Source organism: Pectinophora gossypiella, chromosome 13 (assembly GCF_024362695.1).
Source record: "Pectinophora gossypiella chromosome 13, ilPecGoss1.1, whole genome shotgun sequence".
Taxonomy (NCBI): domain Eukaryota; kingdom Metazoa; phylum Arthropoda; class Insecta; order Lepidoptera; family Gelechiidae; genus Pectinophora; species Pectinophora gossypiella.
Window position 1 is genome coordinate 8,676,920 of NC_065416.1, and position 27,114 is coordinate 8,704,033.

At 41.1% G+C, this 27,114-nt stretch overlaps 1 protein-coding gene across 1 annotated transcript in view; it reads right to left on the reverse strand.

Annotated features, from left to right (window-relative positions):
- LOC126371950 (protein singed wings 2) overlaps nt 1-27,114 on the reverse strand; it is a 68,388-nt gene that overhangs the window by 35,340 nt on the left and 5,934 nt on the right. Inside the window, exon 3 of the mRNA XM_050017417.1 lies at nt 15,898-16,093. Coding sequence (XP_049873374.1) covers nt 15,898-16,093 — 196 coding nt within the window. The remainder of the gene's footprint in view (nt 1-15,897; nt 16,094-27,114) is intronic.

A 27,114-nucleotide genomic window follows, 5' to 3' on the forward strand; every position in this document is an offset into this window, starting at 1 on the left:
CGCGGAGGTCCATATTGCTTTATGCACAAAGCGGATAGACAATTTAGTCGTTGCTTTCTTTCAACACGTAAATTGCGCCGCACAATGTAGTTGATCGCTTTAACAAGAGCCGTAATTTGTTTTAAGTTTACGCGGTTATTATCATAATTAAAACACATAATAACGGGTTCTTACCGCGTTTAAATGGGGATATGAGACGTATGACGAGAAGATCAGAGCACTACTCGCTGACAATACCACTTACAAGCAGGTCAATTACAATCCCACGGCGAGAGTAACTAATCGAACCAAACGTTTGCTGCAGGAGTGTAAGCCTATCCTTCCTGATGACGTATATAAGTGCTTGTCTTGTCCTAGAACAACCCAGCCCCCAAGATTATATGGACTGCCTAAGGTGCACAAAACTGGCGTACCGTTGCGGCCGATCGTGAGTCAAATCAACTCACCTACGTATGATCTGGCTAAGCATGTGGCCCGAGTACTGCAGAATCTAGTGGGACATACATCCTCGTTCGTAAGGGATTCCCGCCAATTTGTTGACTTTCTTAGTAGGATGAACGTGGAAAAGGAGGAGGTGATGGTCAGTTTTGACGTAGAGTCTCTGTTCAATATCTGCTCAATATTGGTGGGTAAATGTAAAATCTCGATCAAATAATTGTCAGTCCACCGTCACTGGATGTATGACTGGCAATCCTTCTGTTCGACGTTCGACGCGGGCTAGTACAGACGTTCTGTACAAAACTCACGCCCTTACGACTTGCAGCCTAGACGTGAACGTTTCACGCATATCTGTGTTCTCCATTGGAGCTTCAATAACGTTTATTGGAACTGTTGTGTGATTTTGAACTGAACAATATATTTTTGCTCACCCGATCGGGTTAAGTGAGTGTTACTCTGACCTTGATCGCCGGCTTGACGTTCAGGCACTCCAGAGGCTGCCCAGCTGTCCAGATTTCAGCTCGATTGTGGATGATAAAGGTTGGTGGAGATCCTTTTACTCGCCGATTAGAGCAGACAATTGTTCGTTCTATACAATCTCTTAACATACAGTCATTTATTTATATATATATTCTATCAGCGACACCTGTAAATTGCGCAGATCGCACAGTCTCTCTTTACCAATGTACCCGTTCAGGAATGCTTAGAAGTGGATAAGAAGAAATTGCATGACAACAATATCCCGATGGAGTATGCTAAACTTGTGGAGCACTGTCTATTATCCAGTTATTTTGTATACAGGGGGGAATTCTTTCTGCAGATTGATGGAGTAGCTATGGGTAGTCCCGTAGCTCCTGTGATTGCCAATTTGTGGATGGAACATTTCGAAGAACGTGCTATCTCCACCTTCCCAGTTCCATTGAAGTGTTGGATAAGATACATAGACGATATCTTCTGTATATACAAAGGAGGAAAACCACAGACAGATCAATATTTACAGCATCTGAACGCCATCCACAAAAACATGTGGTTCACAGCAGAAATGGAGATGAATCGAGCTTTGGCCTTTTTGGATGTTAAAGTGTCAGTAAGAGCAAATGGCACTCTGAGTCACTATGTGCACAGAAAACCAACACACACTGATTGTTATCTACACGCGACCTCTCATCATAACCCTCGCCATTTGAATGCGGTAGTAACATCTTTAACCAACCGAGCATATGACATATACGACAATGAGCACATAGACGCTGAAATCAGCCATGTACAGAAGGTTCTTCGCAATAATGGTTATAGGATAGATGTTGGAGCCTTGCGGCCAAAACCAAAGGTCAAGACGACCGTACCCAGGGTTGAACGTCAGCCAGCATTTCTTCCATATCTGAAGGGAGTTACTGATAAGATAGGAAATATTTTGAATAAATATTTAATAAAAACTATATTTATCCCTTCAAAGAAAATCGCACAGAGTCTACGTTCCCCGAAAGACTGTTTTCCGTTTGAGAGCCCCGGCGTATATACGTAGTTATGTATTCCGGACCTACCGCGGGTACTGTAAGAGTCCCGACGTAAGCTTTCTAAGTATTGCATGAAGCGCATTCGCAGACCTCCGGCGCAGACGAACAACATCCGTCCTGCGCATTCAGCTATAGATAAGCCCGAACTACCGGGAGGTATTGTTGTTTTCATAGCTCTCTTAGATCATAGAACTAGCTCATAAGTTTAGTCTTAAGTTGACCACTGTAAAGTACGCATTAAAAAGCTTAAATTCAAACTTCAATTTTTACTTTTTAAAAAGAGTCCCTCGCTCCGCGGCAACTTAAGTGGCGCAGCCGGTAGGATATCCGCTATTGGAAGAAGCTGTACCCAGAAGACCTGCAACTCGGTTATCACGGGTTACAGTACGGTGGATATTCTACGAACCAAATAATAACTTCTGGACAAGCGGCGTGAGAAAAAGGACGAGTACTCTCTCGGTGGCAACGCACAACTCTAGTAGGAGGAAATGGGATCGAGCGGTCTGTGAGTAGACTTTTTCACTATCCTGTCTTATCCCTTTCTATTCCAGCTAATTGTGAGACTCATTTAGGTAGGGTCTGACAATCGGACATAAATTGCCGAATGTTTTAGACAGCTAGCATAGTTTAGATAGGATCTGACATTTGGTCACAATCGCCGAATGTTTTAGATAATTAGCATAAAGTAGTTAAGTGATCTGATTTTCTAAAGAAAAATAATAAAATATAATTGAATAGAAATAATTGAAAGCGATTTATATTATTGTCTTATTTTGTGTTATTTACTTGTGTATTTTTATTGTGTTTCTATTGTATTTTGTGTCTTGTGTTATATTTTAAGTAGATAAAAATGACGCAACAAATTTCACTTGTTCCAAACGAAATGCTAAGCCTTATTCCAAAATTCAGTGGTGAACCACAGTTGCTGAATTTATTCATTAATAAAGCCGAGTATGTATTATCGGCATATGCCCAGCAACAGGACAATCCACACCAAACGCAATATGTATTTCATGCTATTTCAAGCAGACTAATAGACAAAGCAGCACATTTACTAAGCGAAAGACAAGATGTGAATACTTGGTCTTCCTTAAAAGATTTATTAATCCTACATTTCGGTGACCCAAGGTCGGAAGAATGTATAGCTATTGAATTGGAATCAATGAAAATTAAATCTGGCGAATCGTATCACGATTTTTGTTGTCGAATCCAACAAGTGCGAAGCACTCTGTTTGCTAAAGTGAATCTATTACAGGATGAAGGCGTTAAGGCCGCGAAAATGATAATTTACAATAACACTTGCCTTAATGTGTTCATGTATAATCTGCCCGAGAACCTCATTAGGACGGTGCGACTTAAGGGTTCTAACACGCTCGAGAACGCCTTAAGCGTAGTTACGGAGGAAGTAAATTTCCAATTTCAATACGACGCGAAAAATAAGAACAAAACTCAACCCGCACAAGTTTCACAAACACCATTTACGAGAACAGCTCAAAATTTCAGATTCATTCCATCCGGTGCTGGATTTGAACCGTTTCCACAACAGTCCCGTAATCCTTTTACACAACAATTCCAACCTAATAAATTCGGATTCACACCAAAACCCCAGTTTGGATATCGACCCCCGAACCAAAATCAAGGATTTAGATTCGGTATCCCTAACCAAAATAATTTCAAATTCGGATTACCTAATAACCAAAAATTTAAATTCGGTATCCCTAATCAACAAAATTTCAAATTTGGAATCCCAAACCAAAACGCACGGTTTAATTTCCCAATGAATCATCCGTGGTATAGGCAAAACTTTAATAACCCGCAACAAACACGACCTTTATATCAAATTATGCCTAAAGCCGAACCTCAGAAACCACATGCATGTGCATTACCCGAGCCTGACGTGTCGATGCGGACTGCTACAGCGCAATATATGATCGACTCCCCTGACGAATATAACAACATCTACTATACTGATGATTGCTTTGTCCCATACGATTACAACTACGAGGAAAACTATTTCACCGCGCAAGATGATTTTTCTGAGAACTGCGAGGGCGTAACAAGCTGAGGAAAGTGAATTGACTCCAACGAACTTGCCAGCTGAAAATTTTCAGTTAAAGGCCTCAACAAAACCCCGTCTCAAATAATCCGAATAAATTGCGTAAATGCATTAAAATTACCCCATATTAGAATACCTGAAATTAACGCTACATTTATCTCTAGGTCTTTCATAAGTCCCAAAAAGGCAAACGAATTTTTCGCAAAATTCAAAATTCAAGAACCATTCGAGGTTATCAGCACACATGCCCGTAGTTGCCATAATGAAGTAATACAAATTCCCCTTTTAAAGACATTTAAAAGCAAGTTACAACAAAAATTTTATGTCTACGATGTTGATAGTCGCTATGACGGACTAATTGGCTCAGACTTATTAAAAAAACTTGACGCATCTATAGATATGAAACACCAAGTACTGCGGACCCGTGACACCGAAATACCCATACTATACGAAGCACCACACGAGTTGATTTTAGGACCTCGTACCGAAACTAGGGTTCGCATCCCAACTGATCTACAAAACGGACATGCAATTTTGGACTTTATAGAGTTCACCAAAGGTGTCCGCATGCCAACCGCAATAGTGAACTGTGTAGACTTTATGGCTACGTCAGTTATACAAAACGCTACTGACGACACCATAACAGTGACGTTTAATAAACCTCTGCCTGTGACACCATTCCAAGAGAACGAGATCATAGTAAATTTTACCGATCATAGTTACGACGTTGACGACCTATTGAAACAAAATTTACAGAGACTAAGACTGGACTATATGAACCAAGAAGAGAGAGACAAAATATCAAAATTATGCTACGAGTTTCGAGATATATTCTACAGTGAAGACATCCCGTTAACCTTTACAAATCAAGTAAAACACGAAATTCGCACGACAAATGAAGATCCAATTTATATCAGACCTTATCGTCACCCACCTGCACAAAATTTTGAAATTCAAAATCAGGTTGAAAAGTTATTGAAAGATAACGTTATTCGAGAGTCGCACTCTCCATGGAGTGCGCCAGTGCACTTGGTCCCCAAAAAACAAGACGCTTCTGGAAAAACCAAATTCCGTATGGTAATTGATTACCGCCGCCTCAACGACATCACAGTCGACGATAAGTATCCACTTCCAAACATCAACGACTTGTTTGACAAACTAGGCAAATCTACATACTTCAGTACCATCGACCTAGCGAGTGGATACCACTAAATAGAAGTAGCCGAGAAGGATCGACACAAAACTGCGTTCTCTACGCAAGCCGGTCATTTCGAATTTACCCGTATGCCTTTCGGTCTTAAAACCGCACCCGCGACGTTCCAGCGAGCAATGGACAATGTCCTCCGCGGCTTGCAAGGATTACATTGCTTGGTGTATCTCGACGATATAATCGTCTATTCATCCAGCCTACAAGAACACCTAGAAAAGCTAAGAAAGGTATTCGAAAGGTTAAGAGCAACAAATCTTAAAGTCACACTTGATAAATGCGAGTTTTTTCGTAAAGAAGTACTCTATTTAGGCTATGTAATAACTAAGGAAGGTTTGAAACCAAACGATGACAAAATTAAAGCCGTTTTGAAATTCCCTTTGCCAAAAACAACTACGGAAATTAAAAGCTTTCTTGGTTTAGTCGGATATTATCGAAAGTTTATAAAAGATTTTTCCAAATTAACACGCCCACTCACTAACTGTTTAAAGAAAAGAAATCGGATTCAGATCAATCAAGAATACATTAACGCATTTGAAAAGTGTAAGGAGCTTTTGGTAAATGCCCCTTTGCTACAATTTCCGGATTTTACAAAACCCTTTGTACTTACCACTGATGCCTCAGACTATGCGATAGGTGCAGTCCTATCTCAAGGACCAATCGGTTCGGATAAACCAATCGCATACGCTAGTCGTACTTTAAACGATGCAGAAATCCGATATAGCACAACTGAAAAGGAACTACTTGCCATTGTGTGGGCTACTAAATACTTCCGCCCATACCTATATGGGAATAAGTTCACCATATATACAGATCATCGCCCACTAACATGGTTAAAGTCCATGAAAGAAACCAATAGTAAATTAACTCGTTGGAAACTACGTTTGGCAGAGTTTGACTACGATGTCGTATATAAAGCAGGAAAACAGAATAACAATGCTGATGCACTATCCAGAATAAGGATAAACGCAGTAGGTAACGATTCAGAATCCATGCGAGTCAATATTGATGAAAGTGAACATAGACTTAGATCCTACTTGGATGACGTGGTAAACGAAGTAGTCAGACTAGGAAGCCGACCACAAAATCGACGTAATGAACAAGTAAACACAGATGATATAATAGAACTCTCATCGGACGATGGAAGCGAGACCCCAAGGGCGGGACACAGGAATTGGAGTCCCAATTCCCAATCGTCTCACCATCGGAAAGTACCATTACAATCCCTGAAAACACTAATAGTAACACCGATACGATCCATTCCGCACGCGATATTGATACCAATGGAATCCCCATCTTGAACGAAGCGATCGACAGCAAACCCAATCAGATACTGGTTTATACCTGGAACAGAAATGAAACATCAATTAATAATTTGTCCAATTCAAAGCAAAGAATAATTGAAGTAACCTTACCTTTAAATAAACCGGATTTAGTAAAAGAATTCCTGAAAGGTTATGTAAGACCCAAAATAAAACAATTCATTTACTTTGAGAGTGAAATTCATCGCAAACAGTTTGTACAGGCATTTATATCCCTATTCAAGATGGGCGCTGTACATCTTATGGAATGTACCAAAAGAGTAATAACCGTTGAAAATGAAGAAGAACAGAGACAGATAGTGCTGAAATATCACGAGGGCTCTACATGTCATCGTGGTATAAAAGAAACTTTAATGAAATTAAAACGTGTCTATTATTGGAACAATATGGACATTACAGTAACCGCTATTATCAATTCCTGTGAAACATGCAAAAAACTTAAATACGATCGGAAACCCTTCAAACCGGAATTACAGTTAACGCAAACTCAGAATAAACCGTTTCAAGAACTTTTTATGGATGTATTCTCTATAGAAGGACAATACTTCCTCACAATAGTAGATGCTTTCAGCAAACTGGGACAAGCTATCCCTATCCCAAGCAAAAACACCCCTGAAATAGTACGCGCATTAATTTCGTACTTTTCTTATTACGGTACCCCTAGAATCATAAATGTAGACCCCGGCACAGAGTTTAACAATACCCTTTTGAAAGAAACCTTATGTTTCTACAAAATAAACCTTCATATCGGAACTCCGCACAACCCAAATTCCATGGGAATAGTAGAGAGGTTTCACTCTACCATTTTAGAAATCTATCGTATCGCAAAGTATGAGCGAAAACTTACCGACGCAGCTTCCGTCATGACGTATGCTATCATGGCATACAACCATACAATACACTCTACTACTGGATTAACCCCATTCGAAGTAGTATTAGGACACACGGATTCCTCAAACGCGTTTGATGTAGACTTTAATAAACATTACACCCAAAAACTAATCAACGATCATGCGAACCGAACAAAATTCTTATATAAGTACCTAACAGAGAAAAAGACAAACCACGTTTTGAAAGGGCAATAGTATCTGGAAATATAGTTAGGAACACTGTTAAACCCAATAGGTTCACTAATTAAAGTTTTAACGGGGAACTTAGACAACGAAGACGCAATAAAGTACGATAGTCAGATCAGTAAATTACAACAACAACAACATAGTGTCTCTATGAAAATCGCCTTGATAACCGAAATTATGGGATCTGTTGCAAATGTAACAAATGCTACGAAGAACAATTTTATCCAGCTCTATAAAGAAATACACGATTTGAAAATATTACTAAATGAATCAATCCAAACAAGCCAAAGTATAAATAAAGTTATCCATGTCTATAGTCTTTTCTTACATAACTTCCAAATGCTCTACATAAAGCTGGACGAAATTGAAACTGCCGTTGCATTTAGTAAGGTAGGAACTTTACATCAATCGATTATTGATACCGATGAATTTATGACTGTACTTAGGAAAATAGAATCAACTGATAAATTGGTTTATCCCGTAGAGTTAAATAATTTGATAAGAATTGAACAATGTGTAGAGTTAAAAGCGTTTTCTAAAGAAAATCAGATTACCTTTATTATTGAAGTTCCGTTAGTCAGATCCGAGAGTTATCATTATTATCGAGTCTTGTCGTTACCTGTAACAGATAACCTAAATCTAACTACCCTAATAATTCCCAAATACCCTTACCTTATTGTGAATCAGTCGAAAGCTCTGTCGCTCTCCCACTCTTGCCTGGAAATAGAAAGAAGCACCTTCATGTGTCATGAAGACTCCATTGTTCCGGCGACCATGGAAGATGTCTGCATCACCGATCTACTGAAGTTCGTCGTTAATACCACCATGTGTTCCCCTATTCACGTGGATATAACAAAATTCAAGTTACAGCCGATAGGGTCAAATCGTTGGATATTCTACTGCAAAACCGCTACCCTAATGACGTCACAATGTGGAGAGGATGTCACTAGAACATATGTTGAAGGAACCTATATACTTACCATTGAAGACGCCTGCGAAATAACAATCCAAAATGTAACTCTGAAACAACACCGATCGAAGGCGGGCAACGTTTTATACGAGAAACTTCCAATAATTGATCTGTCATCACTGTCGACGTCAAAGCCTGTCGTCTCGAAGAAACCACTTAACCTGGATGAAATAGATTTACAGACCCTGCAAAGCCTGTCCCATGTCCTGAAAAATAGTGAAAGTGAATTAGTTAGTGAAGTGAGCACATATGGAAGTGTAGTGAACGCAAGAAACATTAGTATAGGGACTCTACTTCTCTATGTAATCGTAATTTTAAGTATTTTCATATATTCATTTAAACGTGTTAAGAATTTCATATTATCAGATCGGATTCATCAAAGGGCTGAAAACCACCCCTCCGATAATTCCAATCTTATGGAGGGAGGAGTTATGTATTCCGGACCTACCGCGGGTACTGTAAGAGTCCCGACGTAAGCTTTCTAAGTATTGCATGAAGCGCATTCGCAGACCTCCGGCGCAGACGAACAACATCCGTCCTGCGCATTCAGCTATAGATAAGCCCGAACTACCGGGAGGTATTGTTGTTTTCATAGCTCTCTTAGATCATAGAACTAGCTCATAAGTTTAGTCTTAAGTTGACCACTGTAAAGTACGCATTAAAAAGCTTAAATTCAAACTTCAATTTTTACTTTTTAAAAAGAGTCCCTCGCTCCGCGGCAACTTAAGTACGTACAAAATAGACTGTAGTTGTGGTAGTTCGTACATCGGACAAACAAAACGGTCTATTTCTTGCCGGATTAAAGAACATATTAGTGCCATGAAGAAAAACGACGTGCAAAAATCTGCTATAGCTGAGCATGTACTGGAGTCGGGCCCTAACCACTGGATCGAGTTTAACAATCCACAAATATTATCGACAGAACGTCATTACATCCCCAAACTCGTAAAAGAGGCTATTGAAATCAGAAAACATAAAAATTTCAACAGGGTAGACGGGTTCAAATTATCGACCATGTGGAATCCAGTAGTAGGTGTTGTAAAAAGCTTGAAACGGCCTAATGTGGTGAAAAAACGTGAGGACACAGTGAGTGCGGTTTGTCGTAGTGAGTTTGGTGCGAGTTCAGATGGTTCCGAACATTCCGATATCAAAAACATAAACAAGCGGCAAAGAAAGAGGGTAGACAGATATGTCTGCCCGTAGAAAATTATGGATCTACCTACTCCACTCCAATCACATCAGTCATCCCGTGATCATGGCACTTGCAACAGTGTCGAAATATCGGGAGTCTCATATCCCCATTTAAACGCGGTAAGAACCCGTTATTATGTGTTTTAATTAAGAGCCCTAATTATAATTTTAGTGTCCATAGTCCAGTCGGACTTATTGATTGATACTTTCAATAAAGTTTAGCAATGTTACAATCTAAGTTTTCCCTCGTTTCTTACCACGCATGAAACGCTGTACTTATACATAACTTTATTTCTGAACTCACTTTCACGTGAGGTGAGGTAGGTAATGATCAGATAAATCTCACGTCTTCATCGAAAACAATAGATAATAACTTCCTTCAACAAGCCAGATTACATGTTATTGATATTGTAGATATAGGTGACAATTACAGATGCGTGTAGTTGACAATCGAGATAAAACCAATGACGAAAATAGAAGTATCGCAGACAAAATCCCCATCCAGAGAGTTCTGAAGTCTTTACTTAATGTAAAATCTACAGTTGTTGACGAAAATGAGAACTGTCAATTACAATCATTTATGAACTCCAAATAAAAACAAATTTGCATAACCATGATTCTGATAGGTAAAGTATAAAGTAAGGAGTAAAAAGCGGCCAAGTGCGAGTCGGACTCGCCCCTGAAGGGTTCCGTAACAGCAAGTATTAGTTTTATCTTTCCTATACTTGAGTTGATTGAATGAAAAGTGAATTACGGTTTCGATTTATGATGTATTAAAAAAAACTACTTACTAGATCTGGTTCAAACCAATTTTCGTTGATAGTTTGCATGCTAATCTACATCATATATATTTTTTTAATTTTATCCTCCTCTTATTTTAGAAGTTACAGGGTGGGGGGACACATTTTACCACTTTATATTATACACTTTGGAAATGTCTCTCGCGCAAACTATTCAGTTTAGAAAAAAAATATATTAGAAACCTCAATACCATTTTGGAAGATCTATCCATAGATACCCCACACGTATGGGTTTGAAGAAAAAATTTTTTTTTAGTTTCAGTTCTATGTATGGGGACCCCCAAAATTTATTGTTTTTTTTTCTATCATTGCGTAAAAATCTTAATGCAGTTCACAAAATACACATATTTATCAAGTTTCAACAGTATAGCTATTATAGTTTCAGAGAAAAGTGGCTGTGACATACGGACGGACGGACAGACATGACGAATCTATAAGGGCTCCGTTTTTTGCCATTAGGCTACGGAACCCTAATAATGAGCCTACGTTATATTTTTTTACAAGTGATAATAATTCGGTTATATTTATTTTAAAATACAAAAAGACTAGCCAACATAAGATTCTTCAAACTTAACCATTACAATAAATTATCAAATACGTAAATAAATTAATTAAGGGACAGTTTTAGTCGGAAATTATTTTTAAAGTATTTATAATAGTTACTTAAAGATGCTTAATATAAAGTAGTTGATAAGTTAGAACGGTATTTTGATAAAGTTATTAAAAAAACCTGTTGTTGAAGAGTTCTTACGTCGCTTCTTCTCAACTGCAGCTCGTGTATGGATAACTTTACAAGTTGCGAATCGGTAGTAAATTATGGTGCTAAAATTTAAATATTTAGCTAGATGTTGAAGTTAGACAATTTCTCCTGGATCTCTATAAAGCTGAAAGCAGACCAAACGTCCACTTTAGTCACATTAGCTCATAAAATCAACGATCCTCATAATATCCTGATGGTTAATACAGACGAAAGGTACAAAAGGAAAAGAGTTACTACATATTTCGAACACACAAATAAAACAGGAAAACAGCTACCGCTCTGTTGTTACAGGCCTCGAGTGGCTTAAGAACCAGGACGTGCCTTTCCCGGGAACGGTTTAGGATAGTTCCCGGAAGTAAAAGGGGCAAAACTTATGTAAAAATAACTTTATTACCTAACCAATAGGCAGATAAGACAAGAAAGAACAATTTCAAAAATAAAAGCAGCCAATGTGCTTACTATTAAAGAGTTTTTATAACGAGAACATTTCCATTTTGAGAACATTCCCAGGAAAGACAGACCACTGAAAAAACTAACGATTAATCTTTTCAAGTATATCATTTTCATATTAATAATATTTAGAAAGAAAAAACATTTATTATTATTATTATTTTATTTTATTTAGCAAGTCTTCCTGGGACATACTACTGGGACATTATGTAATTAAATTAATACTTTAGCATTAGTACCTTTTAGAAAACTGTCAATTGGCGGAATTAGTCATATTTGTGAATTAGTACTTCCCAAACCCGGTAGCCATTTCACTAATCGAGCATTCGACTAAAGTTAATTTACCAACTTCAAAATACATATTTTACCGTTAAAGTTCCCTGAAATTAAATAACTTCATTTCAAGCCTAACAAATTATGCAAACTCAGAAGGAATGTCAAGTTACTTCTTTCTCCCGAAAATCTAGTAATTTGAAAATAGCTTTCACAGAAGAGACAAATGACTAGCGAATAATAAAACAAATTTAAGAAAATAAGCAATTACGTAACTTTGTACAAATATAAAAATGCAGGTGCAACCGCCTCACGCACAATGCGTTGCTACGTTGCGAAATCGGAACTGTCATTTTATCTACATAACGAAGTGTGTGTCTGTCAGTCAGTATGTAGGAAGACGGAGCTCCTGCGATAAAATAAACTGGATGAAAGAAACGCAACGGAATGGATATCGCATACTTAATCCTTAGAATTTACGCTTCCGCGCATACTCATTGAAAATAACGTGACGATCCGGAGGTCCCAGGTTCGATTCCCGGTGGGGACAGATCACAAAAATTACTTGTGGTCCGTAGTTTGTCTGAAAGTAAGACGATCCGTGCTTCGGAAGGCACGTTAAGCCGTTGGTCCCGGTTACTACTTGCTGATGTAAGTAAGTAGTCGTTACATGAGCCATGTCAGGGGCCTTTGGCGGCTCAATAGTAACCCTGACACCAAGGTTGATGAGGTACTAACCGCATCATTGCGTTGCGCATTGGTGGAGTACTAACTCCACCTCACAACCCACACGATAGAAGAAGATGTGACTAAACGACACGGTATACATACTTAACCTTAATTATTATATTGTAATAATGAAAACAACAACAATTTAGACAGGAAAATAAACTCTTAATTAAATTCTATTGTCAAAAAGCTGATATTATGAAAGGAAAATTGTAAGATCTAGGGGTACAGAAAATTAATTCGAGATCAATCCTTTTAAATCATGAATACAACATCGAATAATTTGTTCTATCAAAGGTTTTCTTCGTTGAAAAAGGCATTATAGGCTTAAATAGGGTAATTAAGTAATAAATCAAAAAGTAATTATCAATGAAAGGTCAATTTGGGTAAATTCATCACAGGGGAAGTCCATACATCATACACGATTTTGATTAGAACATTTAACAAAACGGCAGTAAAGACGAATTTCAAATAATGTTCTTTTCGCGTAACCTGAATATGTTACACCACAATTTCCCAATTTACAATAAAAATAAATAAAGTACAATAAAACATTGGTATTGTTTACCAGGAAAAGATACACCAAGTATCAAAGGAACGAATCCATGCACGTAATGTTGATGCCAATTATGGATGAAAAGGATCAACCAGGCAAGTAATGACTCAGAACAGAATAAAGAATAAAACTAAGTACTTACGTATAGAACGGTCATTCTTCGCCCGCACCGATTCGTATCAAGAGAATTTCAGACCTTAGCTGTGGAAGCGAAACGCTTCTTACGACCTGGTGGGATAAGACTTAACAACATAAGAGTAGGAGTAGTGGCAGGAACAGGTACACCTCCCAAAACCTTTTGTTTCGCCACCCGAGATACCTCCGCCAGGTCTTAATTTTCCTTGGCTTACCTGGAAGTCTCTAAACAGACTTCGGACTCAGGTGGGCCGAAGTAAGGACAATTTGTTCAGGTGGGGTTTCTCGGATGGCTCGGACTTAAAGTGCAAGTGCGGCACTGTTCCCCAAACGATGGAACATTTTACATCGTGTCCTGCGTGCCCGAACACCTGCACACAGGAGGATCTGATGATAGCGCCATACTTGTTGCCAAGTTTTGGGCTGATACTATTTAGTTTGCCATCGACACGATAAGAAGAACTTTGGGCTATACGTACGTATAGCCCAAAGTAAAGATGGTAAGGGGATGATGGAATTAACTCATGTACCTAAATCCAACGCTTTTGCTGTATTCGGTGCTGTTTTTGAGATTCCCAAAAGATGAAATAAGGTTTTATCTTGTTCTTTATAGTACTTAATTAGTTAATATTTTACTGGCCGGCGTACCAAGAAATAATTCATTACAAGTGCTAAATCAGCATTCGAATAAAGTGGGTGTTGCCGACGTAACCCTATCATTTGTTCTACACCCACAGTTGTTTCAGGAAATTGTCTCTTATGTCTGTATACGACTTTTAAATAAGCACTTTAATATTTAAGTGACCATTTAGTTCATCAATTCACGGTACAGAAGTGTTACGGAGTGAGACACGGAGTTTGTAGAGGTATTTGTAGGAAACTTTACCACTCCGCTCTCAGGCTTTGTGTAATCGCGCTATATTATAAAATATACCAATAGTTATACAATAGATAAAGCTTTATCTATAATATTTCGAAATTCTGACAACGACGTCACCGGACCGGTTGCTATAGCAACATAATTCGACTAGTTTCGTTTCTACGACCTCCGTGGTCCAGTGGTTGAGCGTTGGGCTCACGATCCGGAAGTCCCGGGATCGATTCCCGGTGGGGACATATCATAAAAATTACTTTGTGGTCCTTAGTTTGGTTAGGACATTACAGGCTGATCACCTGATTGTCCGAAAATAAGATGATCCGTGCTTCGGAATGCACGTTAAGCCGTTGGTCCCGGTTACTACTCACTGATGTAAGTAAGTAGTCGTTACATGAGCCATATCAGGGGCCTTTGGCGCCTCAATAGTAACCCTGACACCAGGATAGAAAAAGAAGTTTCGTTTCTAACGCTGAATTACTGACCCAAAAAGTCTTTGACCAATTTCAATTAACTCCGCACATAATGTCAACCATATGCAAACTCAAAGTACATAGATGCCATACTCATCTTAGATCAAGAAGACACAATTGTTATCAATATTGAGGGTGGGTATAACCAGCGTTTCCCAAAAAACAACTTGCAGCATGAATTATTGATTGATGAATACGGAGGAAGCAAGAGAAGTGAATCAGGATCGAAACAAATAGAATCCCTTACTGTTTACCCCGGTGAGAAATAAGCATGAGGTTATGAATGTATGAATGTTATGAATATCTATTACTAAGCCCGGGTTGAAAAACTAAACGCATTTTATAATTTTATTCTTTATTTAAGTAGAACATGTACGCGACATTTTTAGCGTTCAGAATTCTTCTCGTGTTCCGTAAACGTGTAGGTAATGACATAGATGAATTGAATCGATCGCATTCATCCTTATTCAAGAAAAGGGATCTTTTGTGACTAACACAGTGTCACTAACATAAAAAGAAAAAGTAAGTAAAAAGATAAATTAATAAACTATTATTTTAGGATCTTCGCATATCAAATGACATAACAAATTGTAGACACACTACACCACAAGATACCTAAACACCTAAAGACAAAACACCTTCACCCATTAAGCACATAAACCAATTATATTGGCTTATTTATCAAGACGGCATCTAGACCATCAGGCTAATATCACCGTCAAATACAAGTATTACGTAATGTTAGGATTAAGTGTAAAGTTCCTAGTGGCTGTGAGGGCTGGTTGTCTAAGAATAAGGCTGACATGGAAACGTCCAAAACCTTGCAAAACTCACTGAATTTAATTTAGATTTGTACAAACAGTAGTTCATTGGAGTACAAGAAAATATTTGTTTATATTTGTTTTGTATTTGTTACTGTGGTGTCCCGTTATAATAAACGTTTCTTTCTTTCTTTCTTTCAAAATCGGAAGAGACGACACAAAATGTTGTCATAGTAATAAAAATATAAATTTTTGGGGTTGCCAACACGTAATTTAAAAAAAAAATACAAAAAGCCGGTAACTACTTACTTAGGTCCTCTGGTCCATTCAGTAGAAAATCCATAGCGGCATAATAATCGGTAGTCAGTTTGGACGCACTGGGCACCATTGACGTGGTCCATTAAAGAACAGGGCCTCACTTGCTCGGGGTCCACACGCCTTCTCATCTGTGGACCTGGGGCCACCACCCTGACTAGCCCCAGAAACAAAAGAAGATGCGGCAGTCCTGGAAAGAAACGAAAAAATCCTTTTGTTATAAGAAAATTTAGAGCGTTAGACTCACTTTGTGAGGCTGTTCTTTGTTTGGTAAGGACTTTGCAGGTATGAATCACCTAATTTGTCCCAAAAAGTAAGATGATTCCGTGCTTCGGAGGGCGCGTTAAGCCGTTGGTCCCGGCTATTAGCCGTAAAACTCCTCCACCAACCCGCAGTGGCGCAGTGTGGTGGAGTATGCTCCAGACCTCTTACGGTAGATTGCAGTTAAACGTATAATAGGCGTATATTTTACATACTATGTAGTGAAAGAATTACAAACTATAGTGGTGGAAGACATGCACCTTCTTGGGACCGGAGCTCGGTAGCTTTTAGGGCGGAAGGCAATAGGGAAACCACTGCTCTATTTTTCCCTAAAAAAGTAGTATGCAGAATGCTACACCGAGAAGAGCGTGGCTCTTAAATTAGTGATGATAACCCGGTAGCTTTATTCTGGGTTCATATATGGAAGTCATATACATATTAGCACCTAAGTAACAAATCGGAACTCCGAATACATCACGCTCAGGGACGGTACTGAAAAGTATCGGCATCCGAAGGACGTAATATACGATCCCGACGACCCGATTACTCTAGCCAAAGAGGCGGCCAATCAGCTCGCGACACCAAACACTTCAGAACCCCGATACCTTCCCCGCCGACGTGGTCGACGTTATCGACCCACTAGGGCCGATTCATTCTTTCAAATAATACTCTTCCTCTCAGACAACGCCCAGAGCCGAGGTTCGCGGCCAACTGGACACCCTCAGGCCTGTTGTCTTCAATTTTGTACCGGGTGAGAGCCCTCAGCGCTCCCCATTTGTCCGGCCAAGTAGTTAATGCCATCTGCGGCAAATGTACAATACAAAAAAACAAATCGGAACAATTAGTGATCCACGATACCTGTACGCGGTTTCAAATTGGGTAGCGAGTACACTGTTGGTAATTACTTTAGCCTGATTTATAAGTGAAACAAATTAAGTCCAAAAATAGTGCTAATACTCTGAAAAATATTTACAGCCATGCGAAACGTGATCCGACATTGATTTTACGATCATTAATACATTCTCACGTACAAACATAAATTCTACTATGTAACTAGTGTTTATCACAGTTCAAATCCCTGTAACTCACTTACAAGAAAACATAATCATTCTGTCGGGACGGTCTTTCGACATTTGTGTCTTTAGGATAAATTTAATTACTGTATTTTGGCATAAAATATGAAATAATACTACATATAGAACGGCGACCCTCCGCTCCCCACCAGCGGCTGAGCTAGGTTTACCTCACCCCCTTAGTCTTACTTTAGTCTTCAACGTATGGGTGTCAGACGTCACACACACAGATGTACCAAAACCTCAATGTGTAGTGCTGTGTGAAACGATTTCGTGATTTAGATATAAATAAATTATTACCGACTTTCACAGTTTCGCCATATTTGTTGTTCGTTATGTGGCCGTAAGGCCCAAAATCCTTTGAAAATTCAAACCCTATTGTTTAACTATTGTGTCTGGAAATTTGGGCCACAGGGGGCTATAGCAGAAATATCAGTAATCATCGGCTATAGTTGGTATACTATCAGATACCTAGGTACATAGTTTGTTCTTCGGTGGTATGGTGAGGGTTTACAGAGATAGTTTTCAATGTAACATTCAATACGAGTATTCAACAATTTTCGCTGCATTCTTCGAATTTCAATGGCTCACTGAATGGCTTCAATAGGTTTATAAACTTCTCCCGCTATTTAGTAGTCAGTAATACAGAAAACGCTTGACGTGTATATTTTTAGGGTTCCTAACCTCAAAAGGAAAAACTAAACCCTTATAGGATCATTTTTGTCCATCCGTCTATCTGTCCGTATCTGAACTCGTAGAAGTATCATTTACATCTGATAGAGTAGAGTTGAAATTTACATCAGCCGGTGCTGCATTACAACCGCACCGCGCGCGGCGCGAATTATATTGAGCGCTAGGTTGTCATGCAGGCCCAGCTGATACTTACATCATCATCGGTCCGTTGAAGTTTAAAAAAATCAATCTCCTAATCAATGTAATCCAAATACATGGCTATATTGAGCCTATGGGGTGCTTTTTACACTTGACCTAGAATCATCAAGTTTAGCAAGAAGGAAGGTCTACCACAAATAATAGAAAAATCGGAAAACGTTAATTTGTTGTTCCATAAGAAAAAAAATATTTTACGATCATAAACTTATTTGCAATTGGTAAATTAATCGCGACATACACCGATCCATGAAGACAAGAATTTTTCAACGACCAAGTCAAAGTCTCCCTAAGAATATCTTTACTAATTTACGGCAATTTGTACGGAACACTCGGTACGCGAGTGAGACTCGCACACTTTTTATAAGTGGTCTATTATATCTATGCGGATTTGCATGAAAAATAGCATATACAGAGATAAGTACTTCGAAATAATCAAAAGGTAATCAACGACGGATGTAGAGTCCTAGGACTAACTTGGATCCCTTATCTTGATAAACCCGACATTCACACTTTTAGAAAAGCTAACCTGTCACACGCACGTGTAACGTATGACACGAGTAAACAAAGATAATTATAATTCTACGTCTCACGAAAATAATGATCCTTATGTTCTTTAAATGACACTCGAATCAAAAATGTTTCTACTAACTTTAACATTATCAACAAAGGTATCGCAAAGCGATGTAGCTATGCAAATTGAATAAGTATACTGTCTGGCTATTTTGATATATTTTACAACGTATATTTCCCCTTTTGCATAAGGTTCAAGTTAGCAAGTTCTTGTTAAGCGTTATGTAAATGATGTCGGAAGATATAGCGCAAATTGTACTGTCACGAACTGCTCATGAAAATAGACCTTATATCCTTTTGTAAAGAAAATTCCATATTCATTTAAAAAACCTTCTCTGCTGGAAGGAAAGAAAAGACGTGGAAGGACGCATTGTGCATCGCCACGAAAAGGAATGATTGCCGGTGAGTTATCACACGGTTCATCATCTTCTGCTATCGTGTGGATTGTGAGGTGGATTACCAATCCCATCAACCCTGGTATCAGGGTTACTATTGAGCCGCCGAAGGCCCCTGACATGGCTCATGTAACGACTACTAACTTACATGAGTAAGTAGTAACTGAGACCTACAGCTTCACTATACATAGTATAAATCAAACTCGCTTTTTCTGTCCGTATATCCCTATGTACGCTTACATCTTTAAAACTACGCAACGGATTTTGATGCAGTTTTCATTAATAGATAGAGTGATTCAAGAGGAAGGTTTATATGTATAAGTACATCCATTAAATAGTGGCGAAATACTGTTATTTTTGAGGTTTTTAATGTGATGTCGTAAATAATTTCATTTTTTCCTCAGCATTGCACTCGAGCGAAGCCGGGGCGGATCATAATATTATCACACTCATCATAATCTTCTTCTAAAAAATGGTTGCAAGTTGTATACTGATTAAGTACCTACTTACCTAAGTAAGGGTTAATAAGTAAGTTATCCAACTATAAAAGAGGATTATTCTGCATACGCCGCTTCACTACGGAACTATGGTACTAAAATGAACATTTCTGTCTGCGGTTAATTCGCCTGATTCACTGGTTTTAACCAAGAGCGCAAGTTAAGACTTAAAAGGCGTATCCAGTCTTATCTTTCAGTACTTATATAAAGTAGCATAACATAACATAGACCACGCTTGTATCCCCAGGTGTACAGTACAGTGCTAGTGACATCGTAACGAAAACTTTGATGGATGATTCAGACCATGATTCTGAGTAGTTATCAAGTGGAATTTTCCGTCGTAAATGTATGGAACGGAAAATATTTTAAAACACAAAAATTTACAAAACACAAAAATGTTCACAGGAAATACGATGTCACTAACACCCTGTAAATAACCACTCCTCGACAGCCATGTTTAAGAAAGCAGCAGCTATGATTAAAAAAAATGTTATGACTTTGAGGGAAGATTTACACGACAGTCGCTTTGTGACTGTCATTTCAGTTAAAATAAAGCCTTGAAATGTGTTTTTTGGGTTCCGAACCTCAAAAGAAGAAACGGAACCCTTATAGGATCACAATGTTGTTCGTCCGTCTGTCCGTTTGTTTTATAGATGGATTAGGTACTGAATATGATTACTTTTGCTAGAGTTCATTATAGTAAGTCATATTATCTATTGTAGCACTGAATAACGTAGATTATTGCAGTTGTTACTTATAATAGCAGTAGGTACCACGGTTATGAGTAAACACAATACATTCAGTCACAGAGAAACATAATAATAATATACTACCATACGATACTTAAAAATACAGTACTTCTATTTTCCTAATTTGCTTCGGCAAATCGCAGTTCCTAAAACAAACGAATGGTAATTTCCATGCTCGTCGATTATTACATTTATTCATCCTTGTCCGGTGTAGCATTCTCCATGCTACTTTTTAGGGAAAAATAGGGCAGTGGTTTCCCTCTTGCCTTCCGCCCCGCAGTATTCTGTCTGACTCGAGTGGGATGGCGCCCAGAGTAGTGTATTTCAAAGCTGTACTAGGACTCCTGTCCTCCACGTCTGAATAGTTCTGACAGCTCCTGCTGCCCTCTGTCAGGTTCCGAGTTATAGTCCCTGTGACTCTCCGCCTCTGCAACCGTTGAGGTTTTCCCTTGACAAAGGTCATACGTTGCACCCCTTGTATAACATTTATTATATATCAGAATTTAAATTTAAATTTATTTTTTTTGAATTTGAATTTTTTAAACCGACAGAGGGATTGTGTCCTCTAACATGATGGACTAATGTTATGGGCGATAGGCTGATCCCTTATCACCATAAGGTTCATCATATCCAGCTTACGACACCGTATCAACAGTGGCTGCAAGTTGTCTTTGATTGCTTGTGGCTCTGCCCACCCCATTAGGGATTACGGGCGTGAATTTATGTATGTATGTATATATCAGAATTTGAATACAGAACTAAGGTGATTCTCACACTGCCCCGCATGATGCAGCGTAACGCGTGGATGCGTGTTCTTCCGTTGCTTGTAAGTATCTCCGTTTGTATAGGAAACACGGTCTAACACACAGAAAATGCATCCACGCGTGTTCATGCGGATGGAAGAACACGCATCCACGCGCTACGCTGCATCATGCGGGGCAGTGTGAGAATCGCCTAAGTACCTAAGTACTTAACTATTTATTGTTTTGTTTTGATTCCCGAGTGAACAAAACGACAAGAACTAAACCCAATATGATTAAAGGCCTCCGTTATTATTATCTGTCTGTTTGCAATATAGAACCTGCCATGTTCAATCCTTACTTCGTTTCCTATTCTTGATCCGAATAACAAAGAACTGTCTACCGCAGTCTTCATTGTAGTAGAATCTCAAAGTACCTACTCAAGGCAAGAATGGTTAGACTTTACCATAGAGTAAGGAATTATACTACGTATAGAACGGCAACCTTTTACCTCACCTCTCCCTCGGTTTTACTTTAGTCTTCCATCGACTGGCATCAGACGTCACACACACAGATGCGCGTGTACGGTAACTTCAATGTGTAGTGTCGTCACTAACACAAATTATTATCACTAACACTTTACTTCTTTATTATATTGACCCGGTGAACTTCGTATCACCCTTCTCTATATTTTCTCACCGTGTAAACCTTCCCTGGACTACGACAAACATTTCAAAACCAAAATCATCGTGTGTGTGTGGGCTGAACATCATTACGTGCGATTGCGGATGACAGATTTAATATTAATATTATAGAAAATAAAAGCGTACCTAACCGTTAAGCCAAATAGTATGTTTAGCGGCGTAGCACCACCCAAATGCAAACACGTGTAACCTAAAATTTTCAGTTCACTTCAGTTTTCACTTGAGTAACAAAGGTGCAGGGAAAATATCGTCTTTCGACATTACAGTTATCTAGCAAAATACATTTACCACTCTGCATAAAAGAAATGAACCTTATTCCGCGCACACATTTATAAAAGAATTACTGGCGGCAGCGGCCGTAACTTTCTCTTCGGGATCTCTACAATTTAAGTTCTCTGAAGACAGAATTTCTCATAGGGTTATGTTACACAGAGGATCTTCAACTACACAAATGCGAAAATCCTAACATTATTTATCTACGCATCAGGTGCCCTAATAACATTTGTGAATTTGAAATATGACGGCTCATTGGAATCCATCCACGTACAAACTTCCTCACAGGCATTACAACGCGTATTGGTATTGGTATTGGTATTCGCGGGCCGGTTTCCGCAACTCGACGTCTATGCGCCTATTTTGCGTGATACCTGAAACGGCTGGATTACTCCAGCCAGCCTAGTTCCCCAAGGAAGTCTAACAGTCCTTTGACGTTGCTGACCACCTCGGGGAGGCACCCCGTCAGGCCGAGGTGCCTGGCCCGGTAGTTGGCGACTCCTCCACACTCCAGTAGAACGTGAGCCGCTGTCTCCTCCGCCTCCATGCAGGCTCTGCACAGGGGGCTGTCTGTGACACCTAGTGTGAACAGATGTTTGTTGAAGGCACCGTGACCAGTAATAACAGCTGTTACCTGTCTTAGTTGAGACCTCTTTAATTTCAGAAGTCTCTTGGAGAGACGGCTATCAATGTTGGGTAGTGCCATCTTAGCCTGCCTGCATTCCTTTTCGGTGGTCCATAGTTTGCTGTGTTTGTTGGCGGCTCTCGTCCGTAGCAGCGAACGAACCTGTCCGAATGGGATCGGCAATATCGGCTCCGGACCGATGGCCGTTGCCTCCGATCCCCTTCTGGCTAGCTCGTCCGCCGCGTCGTTACCTCTTGAACCGCTGTGTCCTTTGATCCATTGTAAAGTGACGTGGTTGTACTTACATACTTCAGTCAGTGATTGGTGGCAGTTGTGTATGAGCCCTGAACTAATGCAGTAGTTGTTGAGGGCTTGCAAAACTGCCATGCTGTCCGAGAGTATTCTAATGGAATTGTCCCGTACCTGCCTGGCCATGATCGCATTTGCCGCTAGCGTGATGCCCATACACTCGGCCTGGAAGACGGTGTTATGGGAGCCAAGCGGGACCGATATTGTCATGTTGAGGTCTTCGGAAAATATACCTGAACCAGTACCGGACCTTGTTTTCGATCCGTCTGTAAAGATCCTCAGTTCTCTCAAGGTTAGACCTTCACATAGGTTGTCGTCCTCGTATAATTGAATTTTGTATTTTTTGTCAAATACATACTGTTTCAGAATCCTGTCGTTTTTGGCCTCCAGTACTGGAAGGTCCTGGTGGACTTCCTCCAAGATGGTTGCATGTGGGATTCTACTGTGTTTCCAAAGTCCAAGGGTTTTTAGACGTACCGCAGAGATCGCTGCCTCCTGTTCTATGAATAGGTGCAACGGTGGTACGTTCAGCATGGCTTCTAAGGCTGCGCTAGGTGTGGTCGTCATGCATCCAGTAGTTGCAGTTAATGCTAACCTTTGGAAACTTCGGAGTTTGTCGATTACCGTGATCTGCCTGGTGCGCGGCCACCAGACCAGGGCGCCGTAGCTCAGGATCGGTCTAATCACCGTAATGTAAAGCCATAATGTAATTTTTGGAGAAAGTCCCCATTTTTTACCTACCATTCTGCGGCATTGCCAGAAGGTGATGGCTGCTTTCTCGAATTTCTTGTTGAGGTGGATACTCCAGTTCAGCTTGCTGTCGAGAATAACACCCAGATACTTGACCTGTGTAGCAAGTTGGAGTTCTGTTTGGAATAGCTTCGGTATCTGGTAGCTAGCACCAAGAGCTCGTTTTCTAGTAAACATTACTATTTCTGTTTTGTTAGGATTTACCGATAAGTCGTACAAACCGCACCAACGCTCCACGATACGCAGCGCGGACTGTGTTAGCTGGCAGACGGTCGACGCTTCCTTCCCTTTGATGAGAATGGCCAAGTCGTCTGCATAACCTATGGTGTAGTAATAGTTGTTGTTGAGATTGGTGATCAAGTCGTTTATTACCAGGTTCCAGAGTAGAGGTGATAGTACTCCGCCCTGTGGGCATCCCCTGGATACCATGGCAACCTGTTGATCACCAGAAAATCTTACCACCCTTTGACAGAGCATGTTGTTGATCCAGCCACTCAGCACTGGGTCCGCTCCATGTTTGGCCAGAGCCTTATTAATGCTGGAGAAATTGGTTTTGTCAAAGGCTCCTTCAATGTCAATGAAGGTTCCGAGACATATTCCTTTTTCTGTTATAGCTTCCTCGATCCTATTCACAACCATGTGTAGTGCCGATTCTGTAGATTTACCTGCACTGTACGCGTGTTGATTGCGGTGCAGCGGTGTGTGTTTGAGAACGTTGTCCCTCAGTTCCCTGTCGCACAGTCTTTCCAAGGTCTTCAGCAGGAACGACGTGAGACTTATTGGCCTGAAGGATTTAGCGTCTGTATAGTCACTCTTACCTGGCTTAGGTATAAATATCACTTCCACCTCTCTCCATCCCTTCGGCACGTACCTATGTGCTAGGCACGCCCTTAATATGTATGTTAGTCGCTCGGTGACCACGCGTCCCCCCCACTGTAGTAGTGCTGGGAAGACGCCATCCGGCCCCGGCGCTTTAAAGGTGTCGAAGGATTGTATGGCCCATTTAACTTTGTCTACTGATACTACCTTGTGTGCGGTGTACCAGCATGTCTCTGTGGGTGTGGTTATTGTGTCCTGCCAGTTGATTACCTCAGTCAGTTCGCAGCCCGGGAAGTGAGTCTCTAGGAGGGCGCGATGAGTCTCAGCTGGGGAGCTAGTGTAGGAGTTATCGGTTTTCCGGATTGAGCCCAGGTCAGTGTTGTCCTGTTTGGACAGCACCTTCCTTACCCGATTTGCTTGCTCGCAGATCTCTATGCTGCCGCAGAAGGTTCTCCACGAGGCAGAGCTCCTGAATCTGATACGTTTTTTGTACCTGGACTTGGCATCCTTATAATTGTTCCAATCGAGGTCAGTACTAGTATTCATTGCCCGGTTGAGTAAACTTCTGACCTTAGTTCTCAGCCTCTCCAGTTCCGGGCCCCACCAGGGCTGACCACTTGTGCGGTTCGGCCTGGGTAAGGTCAGTGGGCATGCAACGTGGTAGCTGTCGATCATGGTTGTAGTGATCTTGGTTACCTGTTCTTCTATTTGTAGAGTGCTCTCCAGATCGTGGGGTAGGATGCCGCACGCAAGCCTGCTGTTTACCAACCGGGAGTACTTACCCCTGTCAGTCTTGCGAGGGTTCCTCTTCGGAGTTGTGGGTTTGACTGAGGCTTGCAGGTTAAAACGGATCCACCTGTGGTCGGAGCACGAGGCTTCGTCAGAGACATGCCAGCCGCTGATTAGGCTCGCCGCTCCTTCCGTCGCCAGAGTCAAGTCAATAATGGTTCTACTACGTCTATTGATGAAAGTAGGTTCGGAGCCAATGTTTAGCAGACTTAAGTTTGTGGAGAAGAGATACTCGAAAAGTTTGTTACCTCTGTTGTTGGAAGACTTCATACCCCAGAGTGGATGATGAGCATTGGAGTCAGTGGCGATGACCAGTTGGATGCCACCTTCCTCACAGTAGTTCACCAGTCTCACCAGTTCGTAGGGTGGAGCTTCCTCCTCCTCAGGCATATATGCCGAGGCGAGGACTAGCTCTGGGATGTTTGAGTCTTCCTGTGTGACCAGTCTCACAGCACAGAGGTCTCTGGAACAGAATTCTGTTAAAGGCTGTGCGTTTATGTTGTTAGTGTATATGATACACGATCTGGGTGTGTCGTGATCTGTACAAAATACGATCTTACCTCTGATATTGAGAAAGCCGCGTATACGGCCGCGCCTGATCCATGGCTCTTGGATCAAGACTACGGCTGCGGGCTGGTCCTCCACCCATTTCCGCGTTTGAGCCGTCGCAGTCTCGCTGTGGTGGAGGTTGCATTGGAGGATGGGTATCTTAGGAGGAGAGGACGCCATCATCGGACAGCAGCTCCCCTTCACCCATACCCCCCAATTGTAGGCCAGCGAAAAGTCCCCCAGGCCATTCATCACCAACCTCTGGATCCAGTTCATCAGACAGTACGTCATCTGTTCCGGGATCCAAAGGTGGCGCTTCCTGGACTGGCGGAGGCGGTGCCCCCGCTGCCTCCGTAGGGGAGCTCGTGGAGACCGTCGGCGCAGGCCCCGTAGCTGTTGAGGCCTGCGACTTCGCGCTGGCGGTTTGTGGCACTCCCAATCCCAGTCGCTCCGGTGGAGTGTCGATGTATTTTCCCTTGGCCCCCTGGAATTTGAGGTACACCGACCCAGCTCCATAGGCAAGTCGACGCCCCTTCCCGAGGACCAACGGGACCACATCGTCTGGGATGGAGAGCACCACAAACGTGGACTCTTCTCCGTCCTTACCCTTCTGGTAGTCGTGGGAGTGTTGTACCCACCTTCCCACGTGTGCCCAGCGATTCTGGTAGTTAAGGGTACTACCAAGAATGTGGGCATCTTCCCACCGTCCGGGTATGAGGATACCGCAGCGAACCTTCCTCGGTATTTCCGAGAAGCGCTTCGCCACGATCTCCTCGCCTGTAGGGAGTCGTGTCTCCGAGATGGTTCTCTGGAGCCACTGGAAAGAAGCCAGATCCTCACAGCAAAGCTTCAGGAGGCCTTCGGAGAAATTCGGTTTCCCGTTAAACCTAGGCCCCTGAACCTCCGCTGGTAGGGTCATGGCTTCGGCCACCACCTTGTCGACGATGGCTCGTTCAATAAAGGCAGCCTCAGACTTGGTGAGGTAGCGGTTGCTGACAGTGGTAACCGCACCCACAAGATCTGCTGCCGCCGCTGCCGCATAGCTGCCAGCCCCAGCTCCAGGAGGACGCTCAAGTCGCTGTCTTTTGGACTCACCCCTCGGAGAGATAGTCTCGTTGGGCCGGGCCCTCTTGCCAGCGGCTCGTTCGACCTTGGTCAGTCGGTTGCCCGGCTTCCCATGCCTTGGAGCGTTATCGCCATCCAGACGGCTGCTGGGC